At 40.4% G+C, this 19,291-nt stretch overlaps 1 protein-coding gene across 3 annotated transcripts in view; it reads right to left on the reverse strand.

The window, feature by feature from the left end:
- Positions 1–15,120: 15,120 nt before the first annotated feature.
- Positions 15,121–19,291, reverse strand: part of LOC138748416 (N-acetyllactosaminide beta-1,6-N-acetylglucosaminyl-transferase-like) — an 89,122-nt gene continuing 84,951 nt past the window's right edge. For 2 of the 3 annotated variants that reach the window (XM_069908585.1, XM_069908575.1), the window contains one exon: positions 15,121–18,315. In XM_069908585.1, the coding sequence (XP_069764686.1) occupies positions 18,068–18,315 (248 nt within the window). In that variant the 3' untranslated portion in view covers positions 15,121–18,067. The remainder of the gene's footprint in view (positions 18,316–19,291) is intronic. The other variant, XM_069908595.1, reaches the window with a different exon arrangement.

Raw genomic sequence — 19,291 nt, forward strand, 5'->3', positions numbered from 1 at the left:
TTCCGGTTTGAAGGCAGGACTACAATGACTCTCCCCACCCATTCCATGCTCATGCCTTTTGCAGAGAAGGGGTGGCACAGTAAAGGCTCAATATTCGTGCCTTGAAGAGGCTGTGTAAAAAGGGCTGTAGAGACTCCAGATACTGGAAGCTGCAGCCAGACACAATCTGCTAGAGGAATTCAGCAGTTCGAGCAGCATCAGTTGGAGAAATTGGAAGGCACGGCTAGCACATTACTGCAGTGCCAGTGGCCTGGGTTCAAATCTGGCACTGTCTGTTAGGAGTTTGTACGTTCTCCCCGTGTCTGCGTGGGTTTCCTCTAGGTGCTCCGGTTTCCTCCCACCCTCCAAAACTTACAGTGGTAGGTTAATTGGGGTATTTTAGGGACATGGGCTCGTGGGCCGAAATGGCTGTTTGTCTAAATATTTTTAAAATGGTTTGGATAAAGGGTTATAACTTGAAACAATGACCTTTTTTCCCCACTGATGTTGTTTGACTCACCTTCCCAGCTGCTTTTGTTAAAAATGACCTACCAGGTACTGAACAGAGTTAATAATTTACAAAACTTCCAAGTAAAGGCTGAGTCAGGAACAGGTCAGCTGGAAGGCAGAGGCCTTAAAGGGCCAACCACCACCAAGGTCACGGTCGGAAACACAGAGCTGGGATTAAGTGAAGCGCAGGGGTCTGAGACCTCCCCTCCTGTCCATATTTCTGGCAAATGTCCAGTCACTGGAGAATAAAATTGACAACCTGAGGGCAAGGCTGCTTTATCAGAGGCATGCAAGACAAATATCAGTTGTTTACTGCACCGACACCTGGCTAACAGAGCACTCACCAGACACTGCTGTCCAACCAGAGGATTACACCATTCATAGATTGGATCAGAACTCGGATTCTGGAAAAGGGAGAGTGGGCGGTGTGTACAGGTTAATACTGGGTGGTGCATGGATCATTCAAGTTACGTGGCAGCTGAAATGATGAATGTGCTCTTAATTTTAATATTGAAGAAAAATTTGGACAAGAATGTGGAGGGGTATTGAGGGACAGTGCAGGTCAGTGGGACTAAGAAGAATAATGGTTTGGCACAGACTAGAAGGGCTAAGGTTCTATGATATCCCTAATATCCAAAAATCTTTTGAACCAGCATTAAACCCAGTTTTGAATCTGCTCACTGACCAAGCCTCCACCATTTTCTTGGGAAGAGAACCCTAAAATTCTCCCGCCTCTCGCTGAAGACACTTTTCTCCTGAATATCTGAACCCTTGTTATGAGATTGTGATCCTTGGTTCTGGACACCCTAGGAGGGGAACCATGATCCTTGTATCTATCTTGTCAAGCACCCCATCTCTCTGCACAAGACAAATCAGTATTCAGTTATGACTTTTAAAAAAAGTCACAAGGATTTACTTATTCAAAGTTCAATTATTGGTGCCAAGATGAGAACATATGTGTCTATGAACATGTCTCTTCGCATCTCCCCACACACCAGCTGCTCTCAGCCCAACTCTGCAGTGGAGAGAGTAAAGAGTACCAAGTTCCTTGGAATCCTCTTATCGTGGCATCTCCTCGCTTGTCTCGAGTGCACTTTCTGAGAAGACTAGGCTACCAGCCACAATCATGTCAACCTTCTAGAGGAGCTCTATCGAGAGCATCCTGGCCGGCTGCAATCACAGCGTGTATGGTTGCTGCAGTGAAATGGATCAGAGGTCAATCCATAAGACCATAAGAGTGCTAAAGAGGATCTTTGAAGCCTTTCCCCCCACCCCCCACCTCCAATCCAAACAACATGATCTATCAGGATCGTTGTCTGAAGAGGGCACACAAAATCATTGAGGAACCCTTCCACCCCGCACACAGCATCATTCAGCTTCTCCCATCGGGTAAGAGATACAGGAGTAATCAGTGCCAACACCACCAAGCTGAGGAACAGCTTCTTCCCAGGGTCAGTATGTCGAACCTCCAAAAGAACTGCTCACGCTAACCATCCGAGACTGGTGGGTGTTGGGAGGTGAACTTTGTTTGCAGGGCGTTTGAAAGGAAAGCAGCATTAGGCAGAGCCAGGAATTTTAGAGGAGCTCAGAAGGCTTTAGACATCAGCGGGAAAGGTAGGTGCTCTTTTAGATTTCTTCCTTGGCTAATTACTGTTGGCAATAACAAGAGAGGAAGCTCAAGCAGAGCGAGTAGCATTAGGAGTGGGACGGAGGCTTTGGCTTGAGAGGCTTTGGTAAGGAGGCACAGGAGAGGGGCAAGGAGGCACAGGAGAGGGGCAAGGAGGCACAGGAGAGGGGCAAGGAGGCACAGGAGAGGGGCAAGGAGGCACAGGAGAGGGGCAAGGAGGCACAGGAGAGGGGCAAGGAGGCACAGGAGAGGGGCAAGGAGGCACAGGAGAGGGGCAAGGAGGCACAGGAGAGGGGAAAGGAGGCACAGGAGAGGGGCAAGGAGGCACAGGAGAGGAGCAAGGCTTTTTTTTGCAATGGTTATGTCACCAGATTAGAGGTAGTTAAATTAAGTGAGCATACAGGATGAGTTGTAGCTGCATGACGTGGGAGCAGGTGTTGTTCCTGACAACTAAATCAGCAGGATGTGTGGTTGCTCAAAGAATTCAGGCTCATAATTGATGACCTATAATCCGAGCTTCAAACACTGCGACACATCAGAGAGGTACCTGGACACTGTTTCAGGAAGAAGTCACACCCATCAGAACAGCTGCCTCAAATTCGGCCTGTGGTCAGGAACAAGAGGGTGCGACTGCGAGTAGAGAGGTAGTGGGATCCAAGAGGCAGTGCTGGAGAGCCTCAGCCCTTAATCTTGTCTCACAAGTCCGAGATTCTTACTCCTTGTGTGGATAAGAGTGGAGGCTGTCGGAAGGATGAGCAACTGGACTATGGCACCGTGGTTCAGGAAGCCATCCAAGAGGAAGTGGGGAGGTGGGGGGAGAGAGAAGAGAAATGTTGTGGTACTTGGGGATAGTATAGTTGGAGGAATAGATAAAGTTCTCGGTCACAGGGATTGAGCATCCCAAAGGTTGTGCTGCCTGCCTAGTGCCCAGGTTCGGGACATCTTATTTGACCTGCAGAGTGATTTGCAGTGGGAGGGGAAAGATCCATGTTGTGGTCCATGTGGGTACCAACGACGTAGGAAGAACCAGGAAGGAGGTTTTTTTTTTATATAAGGGAATTTGAAGAACTAGGGACCAAATTAAAAAGCAGAACCAAAAAGGTGGTCATCTCTTCATTACTACTTGAGCCATGTGCAAATTGCCACAGGCTCCAGAGATTAGAGTTAAATGCATGACTCAAGGATTGGTATGGGAGAAGTGGGTTCCAACTCATGGGAAATTGGCACCAGCATTGGGAAAGGAAGGAAATTTTCAAAGGGGAACTGTGGTGGGATCTGGATCCTGGTCAATCATATAACTAGGACTATGGACAGGACTTTAAACTACATAGTCGGGGGGTGGGGGGGGTTCAACAGATTGGAAGGGGATGGATGAAGTAAAAGAGAGAGTGTAAAGTAAAAGCAAAAGATAAAGAGAAATGTAAGAGTAGAGGGGATAAAAGTCAAGTACAAAAGAGGCAAAGATTCCCAGATTTTAAAAGCACAGTGAATATAGGGCACTTTATCTGAATGCTCGTAGTATTCAAAACAAGGTCAGTGAACTTGTGGCACAAATCAGTACAAAGGGGTATGATTTAGTGACTATTTCAGAAATGTAGTTGCAGGGTGGAGAGGTTTGGGAATTAAATATCCAAGGATATTAGGGCATAGGGAAGGACAGAGAGGCATGTAAGGGAGGTGGGGTAGTGGTCTTAGTTAAGGATAAGATCAGGGCAACAGTGAGAGATGATGGAAGATCTATGGAAAAAAATATTGAATCTATTTGGGTAGAGATTAGGAATAATAAAGGGAAAAATATCCCTGGTGAGAGTTGTCTGGAGGCCACTCATTACATTACAGTGACCCAGGCAATAAACCAAAAAATATCAGAGGCATGTAAAGATGGAACAGCAGTTATCTTGGGGGACTTTAACATCCACATAGGTTGGTTGAGGCAACCTTGAGGAGGACTTCACAGAATGTATCTGTGATAGTGTTCTTGAACAGCATGTTACTGAACCTACATGGGAACATGTTATCTTGGATCTGGCACTGTACAGTGAGACAGGTCAAATTAGTGATCTTGAAGTTCGGGATCCTCTCGGAAAGAGTGATAACAGTACGATTGGGTTTCTCATACAAATGGAGGGTACAATAGTTTGTTTAGGCATAACACACTGGTTTTAGACCAAATGAAACTGCAAAGGGGATGAGGGAGAAGTTGGCCAGGATAACTGTATATATGTAGGGATGGTTGAAGAACAGTGAAGGACTTTCAGAGATTTTTCACAGTGGTCAACAAAAGTATATTCCAGTTTATAGCAAGGGCATCAGACTAAAAGCTCATGCCTTCAAAGTCACCAAGATCATTGCAACTAGAAGATTGGGAAAACTTTAAAAAGCAAAAAGGACCATGAAGTAAGTAATAAGGAGAGGGAAGGTAGAATATGAGAAAAGATTAGAAAAAAACATAAAAATGAACAGTAAAAGTTTTTATAATTAATTCAGAAAATCAAGGTTGGACAACAAACAGAGGTCTTTACTTATGCACAGAGGAACCCATTAAAGGGCACACACTCATAGACCAACACAGAATTAGACACAAATAATTATACATTGGGTGCAAATAAGTTGCTGGTAAACATTCTCAACTTCCGATTGGGAATACAATGCCCATCCACCCACAGGTATAATACACTAATGAGCAGTAAATTAATCACAACTAACAAGTATATCAAACGAACTTGATATCCAGCATTGACCACGGCTCAGGATCTGGGACAGGCCCATTGCAGCCAGCTCTCTGGTGCCTGCCCAAGGTCAGCAGCCTGGATCCTGAGCCAGCAGCAAAAAATTATAGAGAGATAGATACTCCACGTGCTAGGCTTTTTCAATGCATGACTTGTCCACGTGACCTGCAGTCTCACCTGTTGGCAGATCTAACCCTTGATTGGCAAGTGAAGTGAATTCTGACTAGATTCTAGCCAGAGAGGCCATGTGACTCTCAGCAATCTATACTGCTGGTGGCTAAAGCAAAGGAGTTGGTCCCTTGGAAGATGAGAAGGGGGAATTGATATTGGTTAATGAGGAAATGCCTGAAGCTTTGAATAACTATTTTGTGTTGGTATTTATGTTGGAGGATCGCTGAACTTGATGTCATAGCCATCACTAAAGAGGTAGTCCTCAGAAAACCTGTGGGTAAGTTCCCTGGTCCTGATGGAATGCATCCCAGGGTACTGAAAGAAATGGCAGAAGTTATGGTCAAGGCATGTGATAATTTACTACAGGTGTATCTAGGGTATGGCAGCCATGGCACATGCCCTGGCGCCTCTTGAAGGAGGGCCGTACTCACCCATTTTTGAACCCCTAAGCCCAACGCTGATCCTGCCCCACTGCAGCGCTGCCCGAGTAAGGCTGACATTTAACTCCCGAGCCCAATGTGATGCCCAATCACCTCACTGATCCTAGCCCTGTCCATCGCCCCATCCCATCTAACTCCCAACACCCAACTGCCTCAGCCTTACTGATCCCCTAACCCTGTTCATCGTTTCCCCCGCCCCATCTAACACTTGATGCCTGACTGCCTTGGCCTCACTGATCTCCTAACCCTTGTCCCTCCACTCCATCAAACATCCAATGCCCAACCCCTAGCCCGTCTGTCACCTCCCCCCCCCCACTCAATGCCTGACTGTCTCAGCCTCGCCGATCTCCTAGCCCTGTCTGTCATGCCCCCCCCCCCCCCCCACCATCTAATATCCGATACCCATCCGCTTCGGTGACGCTGATTCCCTAGCCCCAACTGTTGCCAACCCCCTTCTAACTCCCAATGCCTGACCATTTCAGCCTCTCTGATTCCCTAGCCCTGTCTGTCGCCAATCCCCCCCCCCCCATCTAATCCCCGATGACTGATCGCCTCGGCCTAACTGATCCCCTAGCCCCATCTGTCGCCCCTGTATGCATCTGTGTTCATGTGTCTTAGTGCCTGAGTGTTTGGTTGATGATGGGGGCAGAGTATACACAGGCAAAACTCTAATTTGAAAGCAAAAATGGCAATTCATGTAACAAGCATGACCTATAATTCAAAAGAAAGTTATTCCTGGCATGAAAATGCCCTCTCATCTATGTTGTCTGTAAATTATCTGGTGACACGTTTTATTTTAGCAACCTTTCATTCTCTTTCAAGGTTTCTGGATATCATGATCAACAACTTATTTGATGGAGTATCCATTGGTTTAAAGAGAGGAAATACATGATGATGGCCAGCACTCCAGTTCCACGTACAGAAATGGTACATATTACTTAGATTAAATATAACTTATGTATGGTGTCTATTTTTAATAAATGTATTGTTCCATCACTTTGATAGGAAAGAATATGACATTGTTTTCTAGGGGGAACCCTGGCCAGAACATTGGTTAAAGAGTTTATGAAAATAAGTGTACATACACACACTGCAATGTAACTCAACTCAAATCATCTCGCACCACATCACTATCATGAGTTACAAACTCGAAGGGCCATCATGAATTGTCAACATAGAAAGAAATACAGTAATTCAAACTTGTTTACAATGGACATGTTTGGAAGTCACAAGATGGGCTACTCATCTTCTGCAAATCACTGTGTTTCAATGGTCCACAAAGCATAAATAAATGATAATAGGCATAAATACATGCGCTCAGCAAAAGTAAGCAAGCACATAAAGTTACCATTTTGAGTCCACAAATAAATTTATCCAAAAATTGTCATACTTAATTCTGATGAAATACTGTACTCAGAAGACATACTTCAAAATCTAGATCACAAGGTTGCCATGAGTATTAAAAAACAGTCTACAAAATTTGACTTGTTCGCAAAAATATACGGTAAATTGACTGTTTTTTTAAAATAATTTTTTATTTTTCACACTATGAACCATATCAACCAAAATATGTACAAACGTTTCTCATTAAATTTACACAGTGGTCTTTTCTCCTCCATTTTTCCCCCCTTTTCCTCCCTCCCCTCGACCCACCCCCCTCCAAAACCCATAAATATTCAACATATACAATACAATAAAACCATAAAACAATATTTTCACACAAAGGAAAATAAACAAGAAAAATGCATCATCTATTTATTACACACTGAATCTAGTCGTTTTGTCTTCTTATCATTTTTATTCTCATTTTAGGGGATGGAGGTCATAGGCAAGCTCTCTCTGATATGTTCCATGTATGGTTCCCAAATTTGTTCAAACATTGTGACTTTATTTTTTAAATTATATGTTATTTTTTCCAATGGAATACATTTAGTCATTTCCATGTACCATTGCTGTATACTCATGCTCTCTTCCATTTTCCAAGGCGACCGTATACATTTTTTTGCTATCGGTCAGGCTATCATAATGAATTTTTTTTGCACATTATCCAATTTGAGGCCTAATCCTCTACTTCTTATGTTACTTAAAATAAATATCTCTGGTGTTTTTGGTATGCTATTTTTTTGTAATTTTATTTAGTATCTGATTTAGTTCTTCCCAAAACGTATTCACTTTCGTTCATGCCCAAGTTGCATGTAATGTTCCCATTTCTTTCTTACAGCGAAAACATCTATCCGATAATGTTGAATCCCATTTTTTTAATGTTTGAGGAGTAATATATACCCTGTATAACCAATTATACTGTATCATGCATAACCTTGTGCTTATTGTATTCTTCATCGTTCCAGAACATAACTTTTCCCATACTTCATTTTTTATCTTTATGTTTAGATCCTTTTCCCACTTCTGCTTAGGTTTATAATTTATTTCAATTTCTTTATCTTACAGCTTAATGTACATGTTGGTTATAAATCTTTTAATTATCATTGTGTCTGTAATCACGTATTTAAAGCTGCTTCCTTCAGGTAATCTCAAGCTGTTTCCAAATTTATCCTTTAAATAAGATTTCAATTGATGATATGCAAACATTGTACCATGAGTTATTCCATATTTGTACTTCAGTTGTTCAAATGTTAATAAATTATTTCCCAAAAAACAATTTTCTATTCTTTTGATTCCTTTTCTCTCCCATTCTCTAAAGGAAAGGTTGTCTATTGTTAAAGGTATTTTGCGTCAATAGTAATTTGGACTTTGATAATTCGTTTTTTCCTTTCTAAGTGGATCTTCTTCCATGTATTAATTAAGTAAATAATGCAGTACTGGTGAGTTTTTATATTGCACCAGTATATGTTCTGGTACCTTTTCCCCTATTTTATCTAGTTCTATCTTAGTCGAGTCTGGTTTTTCCCTTGTCTGGTAAAAATCTGATAAATATCTTAATTGTGTGGCTCTATAATAATTTCTAAAATTTGGTAACTGTAAACCACCTTGATTATACCTCTCTGCTAATTTATCTAACGCTACCCTTAGATTCCTCCCTTTCCACAAGAATTTCCTTATTATTCTCTAGTTCCTTAAAGAATTTTTCTGTTAAGGGAATTGGTAATGTTTGAAATAAGTATTGTATCCATGGGAACACGTTCATTTTAATGCAGTTAACCCTCCCTATCAACATTAGTGGTAATTCTTTCCAATGTTCTAAGTCTTCCTGCAATTTCTTTATTAGTGGCTGATAATTTAGTTTGTACAAGTGGCTTAAGTTTTTATCTAACCTGATCCCTTTGTATAAGATTGCTTGTGATTGCCATTTAAATGGTGATTCTTTTAAAAATTCTGTATACTCTGCATTACTCATTGGCATCACTTCACTTTTATTTGCGTTGATCTTGTACCCCGATATTTCTCCATATTCCTTCAATTTCTTATGTAATTCTTTTACTGACACCTCTGGTTCTGTTAGGTATACTATGATGTCATCTGAAAATAAGCTGATTTTATACTCCTTCTCCTTTATTTTTATCCCTTTTATTTTATTTTCTATTCTTATCAGTTCTGCCAAAGGTTCTATTGCTAAGGCGAACAATGAGGGGGATAGTGGACATCCCTGTCTAGTTGACCTACTTAATTTAAAGTGACTCGATACATATCTATTTACTGTTACCTTCACCAATGGTCCATTATACAATGCTTTAATCCAATTTATATATTTTTCTGGTAGATTGAACTTCTGTAATAGTTTAAATAAGTAATTCCACTCTACTCTGTCAAAGGCTTTTTCTGCGTCTAGAGCAAAAGCCACTGTTGGTTTCATATTTCCTTCAACTGCTTGGATTAGATTAATAAGTTTGCAGGCATTGTCCGCTGTTCGTCTTTTCTTAATAAATCCAGTTTGATCTTGTTTTACTATATTAGGTACACAATCAGCCAATCTGTTTGCTAATAATTTCCCTATTATCTTATAGTCTGAATTAAGTGAAGATATTAGTCTATATGATGCTGGTGTTTATGGATTCTTCCCCATCTTTGGTATTACTGTAATTATTGCTGTCTTACATGAATCTGGCAAGTTTTATGCTTCTTCTATCTGGTTCATTACTTCCAGGAGAGGAGGTATTAATAACTCTTTAAATGTTTTATAAAATTCTATTGGAAATCCATCCTCTCCTGGTGTTTTATTGTTCGGCAGCTTTTATAATATATCCCGTATTTCCTCTATTTCAAATGGTTTTATTAGTTTGTTTTGTTCCTCTTCTTGCAATTTCGGCAGTTCAATTTTAGCTAAAAATTCCTCTATTTTATCATCTTTCCCCTCGTTCTCAGTTTAATACCTTAAAATTTTCATTAATCTCTGTTGGATTATATGTAATTTGTTTGTCCTTTTTCCTTGATGCCAGTATCGTTCTTTTAGCTTGTTCTGCTATAAGTTGCCAGGCTAATATTTTGTGTGTTTTTTCTCCCAGTTTGTAATACTTTTGCTTTGTTTTCATTACGTTCTTCTCCACCTTGTACATTTGTAATGTTTCATATTTAATTTTTTTGTCCACCAATTTTCTCCTTTTCGTTACATCATTCCTTTTTACTAATTTCTTTTCTGTACTTTCTATCTCCCTTTCCAACTGCTCTATTTCCCGATTGTAATCCTTTTTCATCTTAGTCACATAACTTATTATCTGCCCTCTAATGAAGGCTTTCATTGTGTCCCATAATATAAATTTGTCTTTCACTGATCCTGTGTTTATTTCAAAATATGTTTTAATTTGGCGTTCAATAAACTTACTAAATTCCAGTCTTTTAAATAGCATGGAGTTTAACCTAACTCTCCCTTGAATATGGGTTGACAACAAAAACAAATCAATCCTTGAGTAAGTTTTGTGCCTACTCAAATAATATGAAAATTCCTTCTCTCTTGGGCGTTGCCTCCTCCATATATCCATGTTTCATTTCCTGCATTGATTTAACCATAAATTTGGATACTTTATTCTTTTCACTTGTCTTTTTTCCAGTTTTATCCAACATTGGGTCCAAATTAAGGTTAAAATCCCCTCCTATCAATATTTTTCCTTGTATATCTGCAATCTTCAAAAAAATATCCTGCATAAACTTTTGATCCTCCTCGTTAGGTGTATATATATTGAGCAAATTCCAAAATTCTGAGTATATCTGACACTTTATCATTGCATACCCCCCCCCCCTGCCGGATCTATTATTTCCTCCTCTATTTTGATTGGTACATTTTTGTTAACTAGTATGACTACACCTTTTAAATTATAGGATGCTGCCATTCCGTGTCCTACCTAGTCTCTCTTTCATTTGTTATGTTCCACTTCAGTTAGATGTGTTTCCTGCACAAATGCTATATCTATTTTTTTCTTCTTCAATAAATTTAGTAGCCTCTTCCTTTTAATTTGGTTATGTATTCCATTAATGTAAATAGTCATATAGTTCAACATGGCCATCTTATATCTTGCATACACCTCTTTTCCACCTCTTCGCCACCTCCATCCCCCTTTTCATCTCTTTGTTTTCTCTTATTACACTTAATGTACGACAACACATTTAAGACAAAGTACCCCCGCAGTTCCCACATCCACTAATACCTTAACCGCAAAAGTTCCCCCCTTCTCTGAGTTGCCCCATATCACTTGCTGGGCAACCACAACTCCCCTTTTCATTTGGATTGCGATCATGGTCGCAGCATCAACTGATTTTGCAGTGACAGTTATTCCCCCTCTACCCAGCCCTCTCCAGAAAACACTTTTTTAAAAAAACACATATAACAAAGCTCTCTCTCTTCTTTTTTCCCCCCTTACTCCCTTCCTTCCCTTCTCTTTTCCCTCTTTAGTTCTTTATATATACATTGTTTTTACATCTTTATATATACTTTATCACCGTTCTTCATTCTTGTTATATCTCTTCTCCTGTCCTGCAAACATTCTGCGAATTCTTGCACTTTCTCTGGATCCGAGAACAATCTGTTTTGCTCCCCGGGGATAAATATTTTAAGCACGGCTGGATGTCTTAACATGAATTTGTAACCTTTTTTCCATAAAATTGATTCCGCTGTATTAAACTCCTTCCTCCTCTAAGATTTCAAAACTTATGTCTGGGTAAAAAAATATTCTTTGACCCTTGTATTCCAATGGTGTATTATCTTCTCTAACTTTATTCCTTGCCCGTTCCAGTATATTTTCTCTTGTCGTATATCTCAAAAATTTTACTAAGATGGATCTAGGTTTTAATGTGCCTGTGGTTTCGGAGCTAATGCTCTGTGTGCCCTTTCAATTTCCATTTCTGTCGTTCCCAGGACCTTCGGGATCCATCCTTTTATAAATTCCTTCATGTCTGTGCCTTCTTCACCCTCCTTCAGGCCCACTATTTTTGTTTCGCCAACTATAATTTTCCAACGTATCAATTTTCTGAGATAACAACTCTTGTGTCTCTTTAATTTTTTTGTCACTTTCTTCCAATTTTTCTCTTAAGTCATTCACTTCCATTTCTACAGCCGTTTCCCGCTCTTCCACATTCTCTCCTCTTTTCCCTATTTCTGTCATTACCAGTTCTAACCTTTGCATTTTATCTTCTGTTCTTTTCATTTTCCTTTTAATTGCATTAAACTCTAATGACAACCATTCTTTTAATGATCTCATTTGCTCTTGATATTCCGTTCATCAGTTTTACCTTCTATTTCTCTGTGAAGATCTTGGTCTTCTTCTTCCTCTTCTTCTTCTCTTCTTTGTGTCTGTGTCTCTTCTGTTTTTCCTTATGAGCTGCTTGTATCTCTTTGACAGGCCTCTTGTTGATGATCCTCCCCTCCTGGGCTGCTCGTCTGTTGTGCATCCTGACGTTGATCTTCTTGTCGGTCATCCCTCCATCTATCTCCCTCATCTGTTTCATCGCTTCCTCTTCTGCTGCCTTCCTCATCCTCCAGATGAGTGCCCTGGTGTTGGGCATCCCTCAACTGTTTGCTCTGTGACAGCCCGCTCCTCTGCTGAGCTCCCTCCTGCTGGTGTTCTCTTTCTCCTTAGATTGTGCAATTGCGCACTTTTGTTTGGCTCCGAGAGCTATTTATGTAGTGCACCGGCTAGTGGGTCACGACTCCGCAGGGCAGGCACTGACCTTGAGGGTCGGGCGCTCCTCGCCACCACAGTGTCCTGTTCCTTCGTGAAGGTAAGGCCTTCTTCTTTCTTCTCCGGCGACTTTTCTACTTTTTTTTCCCCAGTTGTTTTTACTTTCTCCTTCTTGGAAGCCATCTTCTTTCTCTTCTCTGTATCTTTATCTTCTATTTCTTCTATTTTATTTTTGTTATGCTTTGCTTTTTCTTTTTTTCCTGGAGATGGCTGGTTTTCCCGACCGGACATTACTCCATCACGTGACTCCTCCATAAATTGACTGTTAACGTTTCTTTTCACAATGACCTGTTCAGCTGTAGCAAGTAAGAATTTTGGTGCATATGTACATTGTCAGAATCAGAATTTATTGTCACGAGCAACTCATTAAATTCAGTGTTTTACGGTAACATCATAGTGCAAACATTCATATACACCACCTTACAACAGTAAATTTAAAAAAAATGCACATAAAGTAAGGCAGTGCCTTTGATTCATTGATTATTCAGGAATCTGATGGCAGCGGGGAAGAAAATGATCTTGTGCTGTTGAGTGCTTATCTTTAGGTCCCTGTACCTTTTCCCCCGATGGCAGCAGAATAGCATGGCCTGGGTGGTGGGGGTCTTTGAGCATTGAGGCTGCTTTTTGAAGACCGCATGTAGATATCCTCAATGGAACGAAGTGATGTCGGAGGCCAAGTTAAGAACCCTCTGGAGTTTATTCTTGTCCTGAGCATTGGCACCTCTGTATCAGTGATGCAACCAGCCATAATGCTCTCCATGGTACACCTTTAGAAGTTTTTGTGAGTCTTCAGTGACATACCAAACCAGCTCAGACAATTCACAAAGTATAGCCATTGGCGAGCCTTTGTGATTACATCGACTTGGCGGCTCTAGGACAGATCCTCGGAGATGTTGACACCCAGTAATTTGAAGATCTTGATCCTCTCCACTATTCAGACCACAATGAGGACTGAGTCGTGTTCCCCTGACTTCTTCCTGAAGTCAGAGAAACATGATAGGGTGCAGACACTGCAATTGTAGAACAAACACCAAAATGCTGGAGGAACCTATCTTTGTCCTCTATAGACACTGAATAGACCAGCTTAGTTCCTCCAGCATTTTGGAGTTTTACTTCCTCCTGAAGTCCACAATCAACTCCTTGACATTGAGCTCAACGTTGTTGGTATGACACCCCTCAACAAGTTGATCTATCACCCTTCTGGACACTTCCTCGTTGCCATTGGTGAATCTGCTGACAACTGTGGTGTCATTGGCAAATTTATAGATAGCATTGGAATTAAGCAGCCACACAGTCATGGGTGTATAATTAGAGGAGCAGTGGGCTTAGCACACATCCTTGAGGTGCGCCTGTGCTGATAATCACTGAGGAGGAGATGTTGTACTGACTATGGTCTTCCGCTGAGGAAGTTAAGGATCCAGTTGCAGAGGGTGGTGCAGAGGCCCAGAATTTGTAGCTTCTTGACCAGCACTGAGGGAATAATGGTGTTAAAGGCTAAACTGTACAGTATATGACAATAAACTTACCATAATCAGTCAAAACTCCTCAGGATGATGAAACACTATCAAATCCACCCACAACTTTCTCTACTTCAAAGGGAATCCCAGCTTCTCTTGTCTAATTGAACTGAAGCCATCATTGGCCTCTTGTATCCTCCCCCAGAGTTTGACACCCCTCCTGACGCCAGACTGCAATGACTTTGCAGCCTATGTGTAGTTACAAAGATTTAATGTGCCGTTTTTTTTAAAATTCCATGTCTTGCCAAAATCCTAAGCAGCCTTTTTAATACCCTTTTCATTTTGTCATCTTCAAGGATGTATAAACACAAGGATCCTGCTTCAATTAAGCTCAGCTTCACTGCCACTCAATTGTTTTATTATTAGAATAACTTCCAAGAAGTTGTTTTAAATTTAGACATACAGCTTGGTAATGTGCCCTTCGGGTCCATGAGTCTGTGTCACACAATGAACCTACAACCCCTGTGCATTTTGAAGACTGGAGGAAACCAGAGCCCCTGGGGAAAACCCACGCAAACATAGGGAGAACATAAAAACTTCTTACAGAGTGTACAGGATTCGAGCCCCAGTTACTGGTGCTGTAATAACATTGCACTAACCGCTACACCACCCTTTAAAAGACATTTTCAGCTAGATATCAACAGGAGCCAAAAAGTATTTATCATAACAGTTTAAAAGGGCTCAACACAAAGCAAGAAAGCAAAAATTGAGGGATTATATCACATATATGGCGACAAAACACACCTTGTACTTACAAATGATGCAGAAGGCGGCGTACGACTTCTAAATATGCCCAACAGTTACAGCAATGATTTCAGTGTATGAGTGCAATATACTTGAGAAATCTCCTTGCAATCCAAATTGAATGCCACAGGCTATTAAAGAAAGATGACTGCTTCAAAGGTGTCAATCATTATGTTATACCATGACGAGTCCATTGTAATTTCTCGGTGCAATACAGCCAATTTTTAAAGCGTGTTTAGCCTGTGATTGCAATTTTAAAACCAAGGTTGCAGCGACTGAGGATACACAAAAAGCATTTATTTTGGAAGCTAGGAATGTATGAATTTCATGTTCTGGTTTGATCACAATCTATATTACAGGTTGTATTTCATCACCTCTATAAATCAGAATCAAAAATAAATCCTTTGAGGCAGCTATTAGCTCTTTTACACCATTATTTTATCCATTTTATAAATGCTACCAGTTGAATATTTAACATTTTCTTATCCATGATGTTACTAGAAATATCAGCTCGAATTAAATGAGATAGTACTTGCATTAACATAAGACCCAGCAGTAAATATAAAGCTGATTATCAACAATATTCATTTCTAGACTCCAAATTACATAACAAGAAGCAAGTACATTATTTAGCTAAGTTTTTTTAGACACAGCACTGTAATAGGCCCTTTGGCCCACGAGCATGTGGTTCCCCAAATTATTTACCACGATGCATGTTAAATACTAGATTCATCTCCACCTTCATAAAATACATACAGCATAAAATATTAAAATAAATATATTTTTATATAAATATATGGAAAGATATGCAAAATACCAATACTATTTCTGGCACGTGAGGTCTAAGTTTCAAGTTGCCAATACATCACAAGTTAAAATGTTTTTCTATGGATGCAAACTTTTAAAATCTGCACATTCGTGTCACCAATTTCCTGTGCAATGAGGTCATATTTACTATAAAACAGCAGCACTAATGCATGGCAATTGGTTGTTTTGGAACAAGGATCTACAGCATGGAAACAGAGCATTTGGCCCACTACTCCACATTAACTAGTAGGTATTCTAAGTCTATAGCATTCAAGTCTGTGTCTAGGCATCTCTTCAATGGCATTAATGTTCCTGTTGCTCTCACTCTCTTTGGCCATGCATTCCACCCTGTATGAAAAAGATCTCACCTCAAATCCCTTATAAATCACTTGCACCTTACCCTAAATCAATGCCCTCAAGTTTTATTCACCTCTGATAAGGGGAAAAAGGAAAGTTTACCCTCTCTGCATGCTTGTTATACAGTAAAATCCCTGGTATCCAGCACCAATGGGGATTGGTAGATGCTGGATAATTGAATTTTAGATGCTTGAGATTGTGTGCTGCATCACTGGTGAACTAACAGTGAGAAAATAGATTCCATTCTCATTGAGTTAAACACAGTGACCACTGATATACTACATGGTTTTTTTGGCTAAAACTAACAGATTAAGGCAAATTGCTCTAAATAATTTTGCAGTTTCTTCTTTTTAACCACAACATAACTTGTCAACACTGTATTGATGAGAAAATTTATGTTTTTTGCAGCACATTCCTAAATTTCAACTTAGCTGCTGTCTTAATCTGACCGATCACTGTTACTTTGGTTCTACAGTGCCCTCTGTAATGTTTGGAACAGACACTTTTTTTCCTTTTTTGTCCCTGCGCTTCACTGTTTTAAATTTGTAATCAAACAATTCACATGTAATTAAAGTGCATATTCCAGATCTTATACAAGGTTATTTGTACACATTTTGGTTTGACCATGTAGAAATTACAGCACTTTAATTTTTAATTTAATTTAGACATGCAGCATGGTAACAGGCCATTTTGGGCCATGAGCTTGTGCCGCCCAATTTACACCAAATTAACCTACACCCCTGGTACATTTTGAACAATGAGAGAAAACCAAAGCCCCCAGGGAAAACCCACACAGACATGGGGAGAACGTACAAACTCCTTACAAACAGCGTGGGATTTGAACTCCGGTCTTGATTGCTGACGTTGTAAAGGCGTTCTGCTAACTGCTACACCAATCACGACACCCACTTTTTATACATAGTTCCCCCATTTCAAGACACCATAATGTTTGGGACAGTTGACTTCACAGGTGTTTGGAGTGCTCAGGTGTGTTTAATTGCTTCACTGGTGCAGGTACAAGAGAGAGCTAAGCTTTCTTTTTGAGCTTTTGATCACCTTTAGAGTTTGTAGTTGCCATTTGTCAACATGAGGATCAGAGTTGTGTCAAAGAAGGGAAATGAAGCCTAATGGCGAATTGACCCCACTTGTATCGCCACATGGCGGGGCAGCCATGAGGAAATGGCGTCGTCAGAGGTTTCTCTCTGACTCCAGCATCCCTCCCAGCATGCACCCTGGGCAGCGATTATGATGTCAAAATGTACCAGGTGACTGAGCTCATGCTGTCCTTATAGGGGCGTGCTGAATTTGAATAAAAACAGTCGTTAACGACCCTCAACGTGGTGGCTGTGTTTCTTCCACAGCTCACACCACCAGTGTACTGTTTGACCTGCTGAGTTTCTCCAACCTCATGATTTTACTTCAACCATGGTGTCTGCAGACTTTCGTGCTGTACAACTAACCCTTCGCCTACTGGCTGTATGTTCATAAACATTTGGGAAAAGTAGAGGCCCACAATCAGATCCTTTATTCTCATTAACAATTAGAACTTAAAGAAAAGAATGTCACAAAAAATAAAATTAATGCCCATTTACCCAAATCCATAATCTTCAATATTATCATTGACAAAGTGATGAACTTTATTCATTTAGCTTTCAGAAGGAAAAGTCAGTAGCCCAGAGTTTCTATATTAATAGTAACTTCTTCCACTATGCTTGTTTAGTTGGTGATTGGAGATTAGTGCCCACTGAGAAAGGGGAATACAGGAGAAAACTCCAGGTTACGACTGGACAGATTTTTTTTTAAAAAGCAAATGTCGGTGTGAGCCTCCTCTTCATTCATTAATGATGTGGGGAAATAAAAGCAACTCAGAACTTGGGAAAATAAATAAATAGAAAACTTCCAATAAGATATAAATGTTGTTGGACTCGAGACAAACAATTCTGTGAATTACAAAAGTCATATGTGTTTAAAGATGAGAACCCACTTTCTATTTGACTGATACATTATTAGGGTAAAAGGATACACTTTTTCAATTGTTGAACAGTCAAGAATTTTCACCTCATGTCAAAGTGGTGCTGCAATCATTGCCTTCTATGTCAAAGAAACACTTGTTACTTTTCATATGCCATCCTGGTTGAATGGGTACTTCAGACTGAGACAACGTTTTTCGTCTTAACCACCGCTCCATACACTGTGCCATTAACGGATGGTTCTCAACTTCAAATTTGTTTGCAAATAAACTGTCCCTTTGAACAAGCCATTCCAGGTCTCCCAATCCATACACACAGATGTTGCGAACATAATGACCTGAGGGAAATAAAACAGATGAAAAAAGCAACTTAATTTTCTGTACAGTGATAGCACTCAGCTAAATCATGCTCTCAATTTAAAAATTAAATTCTGTTTGTCCCCAACAGATATACACAATCAGAAATGATTTCATATGAACTGAAGCAGCAGAAGCAGGAGTCGCCCATCTGGCCTGCCTAGCCTGCTCCAGTGTTCACAAAGACCGTAGCTGATCTGGCCATGGAATCAGTTCCATCTGCCTTCCTGTTGCCCATAACCCTTAGTTCCCCAACTCTGCAGAAATCCTTTGTATATTTAATACAGTTTAAAAGAAACCCTGGTATCCGGCACCTCCGGATTTGGTAGACATCAGTTAAGTGAATTTTCCGGTCGCTTGAGATTCCATCTTGCATAATGGGTGTACTAACAGCAAGGCGCACCAATTTTAAATCTTTGTATATTTTACCTATTTATTTTCTGCAATTTTGTTTCCATTTGTTTGAGGCTGCTGGTTGCTTGAATTCCAGATAACAGGGGTTTTACTGCCTATTTAATGAGGTGGTCCCTACTGCTTCCTTGGGCAGAGAATTCCACAGATTCACTACTCTCTGGGAGATGCAGTCCCTCTTCATCTTGAGTTAATCTACTCCCACGATTCTTGAGGCTCTATCCCCAAGTTCTTGTCTCACCTGCCAGAGGAAAGAAGCTCCCTGCTTCTATTTTGTCTACTCCTTTCATAATTTTACATTGCTATAAGATCCCCTCTTATTCTTCTAATCTCCAGCAAGTATAGTTCCAAACAATTTAATCTTTCCTCATATACAAACCCTCTCATTTCCGGTATCAACCTGGTGAACCTCTCAAGTAAGGAGATCAGAAGTGCACACAATACTCCCAGTTCAGCCTTGGCAGTACACCCTGTACAATTGGAGCAGGACCTCCCTTTTCTTAAATTCAATCCCTCTAGCGATGAAGGACAACATCCCACTTACCT

This window comes from Narcine bancroftii, chromosome 1, assembly GCF_036971445.1.
Source record: "Narcine bancroftii isolate sNarBan1 chromosome 1, sNarBan1.hap1, whole genome shotgun sequence".
Classification (NCBI taxonomy): Eukaryota; Metazoa; Chordata; class Chondrichthyes; order Torpediniformes; family Narcinidae; genus Narcine; species Narcine bancroftii.